Genomic DNA, 7,638 nt, shown 5'->3' with positions numbered 1-7,638 from the left:
AAATGCAGACTCAAACTGCAATGAGATATCACTATATACCTACTAAAATGTCTAAAATAAAAAATAATGAAACCATCAATGCTGGTGAGGATGAGGAGAAACTGTATTGTTCATACATTGCTGATGAGAATGTTGAAATGGTACAGCCATTCTAGGAAATGCTTTGACAGCATCTTATAAAACTATCATGCAATAACCATATAATCCAACAACTGACCTCTTAGGCATCCCAGAGAAATAAAAACTTAGGTTCACAAGAAAACCTGTACAGGCATACATCAGAAATATTGCAGGTTTGGTCCCAGACCACAGCAATAAAGTGAATATCACAATAAAGCAACTCACAAACAGTTTTTTGGTTTCTCAGTGTGTTTAAAATTTATGTTTACACTATACTGTAGTCTATAAGTGTGCAAAAGCATTATGTCTAAAACAATGTACACACTTTAATTAAAAAATACTTTATTGCTAAAAAAATGCTAACCATTATCTGAGCCTTCAGCAAGTTGTAGTAGTAATATCAAAGATTACTGATCACAGATCATCATAACAAATACGATAATAGTGAAAAAGTTTGAAATATGGTGAGAATTACCAAAATGTGACACAGGGACATTAAATGAACAAATGAGGTTGGAAAGAATGGTGTCGACAGACTTGCTTCATGCGGGGTTGCCACAAATCTTCAATTTGTTAAAAAAAAAAAAAAAAAAAAAAACCACAGTACCTGCAAAGTGCAATAAACCAAAGTATGCCTGTAAAGAGTGTGCATATTAGCTTTATTCATAAGTGCCCAAACTGGAGAGAGCCCAGAGGTCCTTCAGTGGGTAAATGGTAAACTGTGGCACATCCCTGCCATGGAATACGACACAGAAAGAAAGGGGAGTACGTAGCACAGGGAACTCTATTCAATACCTTATAATGGCCTATAATGAAAAGGAATACATATATGTATAACCAAATCACTATGCTATACACCAGGAAGTAACACAATATTGTAAACTGATTAACTTCAATTAAAAAAAAAAGAAATAGAAATGGCCTAAAAATAGGAATTGGTAAATAAATTGTGATACAGTTGGAAGAAAGGAAGGAAGGAAGAAAAGAAGGAAAGAAAGAAGGAAGGAAAGAAGGAAGGAAGGAAGGAAGGAAGGGAGCAAGGAGGGAAGGAAGGAAGGGGAATGAATTACAGATGCATGACAATCAGGATGAATTTCCAGAGAATTACGTTAAGTACAAAAAATCCAGTCTCCAAAGGTCACAGACCACTTGATTCCACTGATACAACATTTTTGAAAAGAAAAAATTTTAGAAATAGATGACAGATTAGTGGTTTCTAGGAATGCCAGGAATTAGAGACAGTGAGGGAGGCGGGCAGAGGGAGGCGCGGGCCTCAGAGGGTAACACAGGGACCCTGCGGTTTGGGAATTCTTCTGTATTGTGACTGTTGTAGTGGATACACAAATCTACCCATGTGACAGAATTATTTAGAATTAAATACACACAAATGAACACAAGTGAAACTGGAGAGGTTTTAATAAGACTGATAGATTGTTAGCACCAGAGGGTACGCAGGGTCTCTTATATTATTTCCTACAACCGCATGTGAATCTACAATTACCTCAATAAAGATTTCAATTAAAAATACCTTTTTTTGTTTTGTATTATAAAACTTGCATTTTATTAAAAATTGGAGATATAGAAAAAGGATCAGAAAAAAACATCATCCTAAAATACAGTCCTTCGATGCATTTCTTTCTGGTCTTTGTTTTTACGGAAAAAAAAGAAAAGAGGGATGGGGTTAAAAATCAGGGTGGTGACAGGGTGGGGGCCTCGTTGTCCCCACCTTCTGTGACATCAGAACCCATTGCCACGGGGATGCCTGGTGACCAGAGGCTGGGGGAGGGGCGGGGAGGGTACCAATTTGCCTGTCCAGTGGGGATCTGGCCAGGCAGCCTGACCTGAGGCCATGGTGATCCAGCAGGTGGGCAGCAGGGGGCGAGTGGCAGCTGAGAGAAGGAGCAGTCGCAGCGAGGACAAGAAGCAGGTGAGGCCAGACCAGGTGTACGCTGCTTTCCTGGCACCTGGGCTCCCTCCGCCACTCCAGGCAGATTGTAAGGCCCTCAAAGTCAGGAGTGAGCTTTCGGTCGGACTCTCCCTGGAGCCCAGCCTGGTGGGACATACTGTAGGAGCTCACAGAGCTTTTTCTAGAAGCCACTACTGATGCTCACTAATTCTCCACACTGCCGGCAGGGGGTAGGCTCCAGGAGCGATGGGTTTTCTATGTAGCTTTCTGCTATATTCCTAGTGCGTAGAAGGATATTTGGTGCATAATAGGTGCTGAATGAATGAATGAATGAATGAATTAAAATAAATAGGAGAGCACACCTGAATTGGGAGGTCCTGGAGCATTTGTTCTTAGGGTTAAAATTTAAACCTCACGTAGGATTTTCTCAAAATGGAAAATGTTAGCATTTTCCAAGCACAGCCTGCTGCTTTTACCTCCTCACTCATAACTTAAAGATATTTCCAAGAGGCAACTATTATCAACCTCACTCACAAATGGGCAAACTGAAGCTCAGAAAGGCCAAAAATCCAGACAGCAAGGACATGCTGGGATCTGAAACCAGGTCCATCTGATTCCAGAACCCTTAGCAAAGCTACCCAGTACTCCACTGCCTCCCAGGTGGAGACGTGAGGGATGGATGGAAAAAGAGGCTGGGAAGGTCAGTTGGGTCTTGCACACTGTGGAAAGGGATGGGGTTTTACTCTGAGATTAGTAAGCAGCCATTGAAGGGTTCTAGGCAGAGCAATGGATGACTGATCTATATATGTTTCCAAAAGATTTGTTCACTCATACGTTTAAGACACACGTTCAAAGGGCTGCTTTATGCTGGACCTCACAGAAAGATAGGGGCCTTGCGGGGCTTCCATTATGTTGCAGGTTTTCCTAAAAAGTGTGCCACAAATACCAAACCCCAGGAATGCTCCTTTTAGAAAAGTCATTTTAAAAGGTCCGTGGTTTGAGGAATGCTGATACCCTTGTACCCCTCCTGGAGATTTACATAGTTCAGTCACATAATGAAGGCTCTGACAAGTCCTGCAGCAAGGAAATCCACATAACTTTGTTTGCCACAGCATTTCCTAAACTGATTCGACTACGGAGTCCCACCTTTACTTTTGGAAAGCTCTTTCGGCCTATACTGAAATTTATTTTACAGATGAAGAAACTGAGACTCAGAGAGAAGAAACGATTTGGCTCAGGCCCCAGCCCAGCACAAGAGAAGGACTAAAACTTAATTCTCGTCCCCGTTTCCTCCCTTTGCCTCCACACAGCACAAAATAGAAGCCTAGCTGCAAGCATGCTGGTGAAGACAGCATCCTGTAAAGCACACTGACAGAGAGGTGGTTAAGGAAACAGAGGAGCGTTCAGACCCCAGAATGCTCAGCAGCCATAAAGAATGAGACGGTTCTATGTGTCCTAGAGGGAAAGAGTCTTGGGGCATATTGTTAACAAGAGAAAAAAGCACTGGGGGGAAAGAAGGGAGGGAGGGAGGGATAAATTAGGAGCTTGGGATTGATTGGCCAATTCAAACTACTACATACAGAATAGATGAAGAATAAGGTCCTGCTGTACAGCACAGGGAACTATATTCAATGGCTTGTAGTAATTTGTAATGAAAAAGAATATATATATGTATCTATGCTGCACACCAGAAGCTAATACAACATCATAAATCAACTATAATTCAACTTTTTAACCCTTTTTTTTTTTTAAGGAGAAAAAAAGTTCCCTAGTTTGAAGTGTGCAATGATTTCACATTGGGTGCACACACCCAGGCAGTTGCTACCTAGATCAAGCTACAGAGCGTGCCCAGTGCCCCAAGGCTCCTCCGGGCCGCTCCCAGCTTCCCCCTGCCCCACAACCACAATTCTGATTTCCATCGTCACAGATGAGTTTCGCACGTCCCTGAGTTTCACGGGCGTGGAGTCAGACAGTCTGCACCTTCACGTCTGGCTGCTTTCACTCATCAGTGTGTCTGGGAGACTCAGCCACGTTGTTGCTGTGTCATTTATGTTTATTTTTAAAGTTAATAATAATGATAGTATCGTTGCTAGTTTATACTTAAAAAAAAAAACGTTCCGGGGGAGGGGCAAAGTATGCAAATCTCTTATCTCCTTTGTTTGTGCTAGCCGGTCTAAATCTTGCTTCACAAACCCAGGTACGTAAGAAATGTATTATTTCAAGTCAAATTAGATCTGGCTCAGCCCACATCTAGGGGGAAATTCAATGCCAGTCACTACTGCAGCCACCTTAATTCTCTGTCCACTTCTGTTTGCCCCTGACGCACAAAGAGTTGTCCCCAAGTGCTCATAGTAGTTCTATTCCCAATGGCCGGAAAGTAGGAACAATCCAAAAGCCCGTTAATAAGTGAAGAGATTCACTGTGCTATATTCATACAATATAATAGCATTCATCCATCACCTTGAACACAAAAGCATGGAGACATCTCAGAAGCATTAGGTCGAGTCAAAGTAACTCAACAAAGAAAGTACGTAATGTGTGGTTTCATTTAGGGAAGTTACAGGACAGGAAAAACTGTTCCCTGGTGACAGAGGAGATCAGCGGATCCCCAAGGCAGGACCGGGGGAAGGAGAGGGTGACCACGAGAGCACACAAAGGCACCTTCTAGGGTGATGCACGTGTTCTGTGTCTTGACTGAGACGGCAGTCCCCAAGTACAGGCATTTGTCCAAACTCATCAAACTGTACATTTAAAACGTGCATTTTATCGTATGTGAATTATACCACAGTAAAGTCGACTCCTTTTAAAGATCATTTAAAACAGAAAACATAAAAGTGAGGCAAGGCACAAGAACAGAGGTGGGCCTTCCTTCTCAGCAGGGAGGGAGGAGGGACAGAACCAACAAAACATAAGTCGCCGTGGTGTCTACTTCTGCAGTGTTGGGGGGTTTGCAGTAAGCACGTGTGGCTTAGATAACCAGAAAAAAGTGAAGCTGTAACAGGGATCTTGCAGCAGCCCCAAGCCTAGCGCTCTGCGGGGGGAAGCAGGGATGCCTGTCTAGCCTCCAGGGACTCACCTGCGCCCTCCTCCTCTTCTTGCCCCCAGACGCTGTTGGCGTTGCTGATCTTAGTGCTGTATGTGGGCACAGGGATCTCGGGTGAGCATTCTGGGGTCTGTGGAGGGAGGAGCCAAGTCCACACGGAGCTGGGGGTGGGGGGAGGCGGGTATTCTGCAGATGGTTGTATGCCAAGGGGAACTCCACTGCTTGCCTTCTTCCACCCTCTTCATCCCACTAGGATGACCCACCAAGTCATCCAACTCCTGCTCCTTTGCCTTATTAAGAGGTGGTGTTCGTGCCTGTTTCAGGAAGAAGCTGGGAGGTGTCAGAAAGAATCAGAGAATGTAACTACCCCCAGAATCCTATGACTTCCCAGGTAACATATTCAAGAAGGTGCTGAGGGCCATCAAGCTTGGCTGAGGAAATCTGAGGCTTCCCATAGGTATTGTTGACGAGCTGGGTCTTGAAGGATAGCTAGGAGCTGGCCGGGTGGAGAAGGCGGGAATGGGCACTTCAGGCAGAATGTGCAAAAAGACTCAGGGAACTTTTAGAACCAGCGGCAAGGGGCTCCCGTGAAAAAGCTCAAGGTACAGCTTTGGTGTCTGCCTTTCAGGCGTTCGAATATCAGGCCCATGACCCCTCAGAAGAGCCGATCAAGGTCATCCAGACCTGGCTGAAGGAGAACTTGCACGTGTTCTTGGAGAAGCTAGAGAAAGAGGTGCGAGAGCTGGAGCAGCTGGTGCAGGACCTGGAGGACTGGCTGGATGCGCTTCTGGGAGAGGGGCACCGGGAGGAGCCCTGCTCCACCCTCAGAAGTCACTTGTGAGGGGCCAGGGCTGGGACCTGGGCAGGGGGCCAAATGGAAGGGGGACAAGGGTGGCCAGGGCTTCCTCTAAGTAGGGCTGAGTTGTGACAGTTGAAGTTCAATGCAGGCAGGAAAATAAAATAGTTGGGACAGTAAGAGCACTGCTGGTCCATGAAAGCTGAAACCAGGTCAGGAAGAGACCAGGGCTCCGCTGAGATGCCCTCCCGCCTACCAGGGCTCTGGTGCACAGGAACCCACACCGGCTTCAGAGTCAGCGCGGGGCTGGGACCCTTCTCTCCCACTCACTTGAGTCATTGTGCAAAATTCCTTAACCGCGGAGACAAAACTGTCTCATTAGTAAGAATCAGGGAAACAGTAAGCATCAAACGTGTATAAAGTGTGTGTCTGACACATAGGAGGGGCCTGATACACAGCTCTTCTTTTCCACATTCCTTTTCCTTCTTCCTTAGAAGTTAGCAGGAGGGTGTTGGGTCTGGAGTACACAGATATTATGTGGCAACTCAACCTCCTGACGCTGCCGATAGAAGCGCAAGTTGCCAGAATCCTTTTGGAGGGCAATTTAGCTGAGACCTATCAAATTCACAAATGCATTTACCCCTTGATCCAGCAATTGGCTTCAGGGATTTATCATATATGTGCACATATGTGAAATCACCTTCTTGCAAGGTTATTCTCCCTAGCTTCAATTCTAATAGAAAAAAGAAAAGAAAAGAAAGAAAGAAAGAAAAGAAAAAAGAAAGAATGAAAGAAACAACCCAAATGAAAATGGTATAATAGGGGCCCTGGTGAGTCATAGCACATCTGAAGGATGAGCTATCCAGCAGCTATGACAGGAAATGAGGAGGCTTTCCTACTAACGTGCAAAAGTCTGCAAGATACGCTGTTAAATGAAACAAATCAAAATGTAGGAATCAGGCAGGGATAAGAATCTGTATTTGATGATGAAAATGCATAAAAACTCTAGATGGATACAAAATGGGGGAGAGGTTGAGGGCAGTTGAATCTGGGCAAATGTATGACAAGGATGGGAGCGAAACTTCTCACTGTTTATTTTTCACACTTTCCTATTTTCAAACGATGTGACAGTCTTGCCTATTTAAATATTTTTAAAATAAAATTATTTTGCTTGCAGACAAGGACTAGAATATAGTGTATAAAAGCAAAAATAATAATATCACTACTATGAAATTATGAGTGACTTTTAAATTTTTTTAAATAGTGCCATCAGAGAACCTCTCTTTTGATTAATTTATAGAATTCTTGTCTAGTATTTTCCCTTTTTCCCTTGACTTCCAGGAAGCTCAGAGTTCAAGTGTCCAGTATAGGAATTATACCAGCCTCACTTTTTTCAGGTTATTTATTTCCCCCTTTCTATGATTTTTTTTTTCCATTTTAATGGAGCTGTTATTTATCTGCCAATTATTAGGACTATCTCAGATCTTTGGAAAGTCATGAGGGTTCCAATTAAAATATTCTCAGAGGATATCTGACTTCAGGGAATGGCACAGCAATTCATTTGCCGGGAGGAATTAATCAATTGTCACTTGGGCTGGAAAAAGTCTTTGCAAGTTATGGTCACAGTTTGGCAGGGGGTGGGAATCAGAATCTGTTTTTTCTCATCTACATCTATTTCAGCAAGAGTTCTGTGGGGAGGGGGTGACTGCTGTTTCCTTACATTTATATTTACCATTACCAGACAAGCTGTAGTTTCATATCCAAAATCATGTG

At 43.7% G+C, this 7,638-nt stretch overlaps 1 protein-coding gene across 1 annotated transcript; it reads left to right on the top strand.

Moving 5' to 3' along the window:
- Window positions 1-1,840: 1,840 nt before the first annotated feature.
- SMIM23 (small integral membrane protein 23) lies at window positions 1,841-5,910 on the top strand. Its single transcript, XM_006195656.2, has 4 exons — window positions 1,841-2,047; window positions 5,132-5,183; window positions 5,393-5,460; window positions 5,698-5,910. Exons 1-4 carry the CDS (start codon window positions 1,970-1,972, stop codon window positions 5,908-5,910), a joined length of 411 nt encoding a protein of 136 aa, XP_006195718.1. The 5' UTR covers window positions 1,841-1,969.
- Window positions 5,911-7,638: the final 1,728 nt, after the last annotated feature.

This window comes from Camelus ferus, chromosome 22 (assembly GCF_009834535.1).
Source record: "Camelus ferus isolate YT-003-E chromosome 22, BCGSAC_Cfer_1.0, whole genome shotgun sequence".
NCBI classification, from domain to species: Eukaryota; Metazoa; Chordata; class Mammalia; order Artiodactyla; family Camelidae; genus Camelus; species Camelus ferus.
The sequence above is the reverse complement of the archived record's forward strand: the minus strand, read 5'-3'. Positions and strand labels throughout refer to the sequence as shown.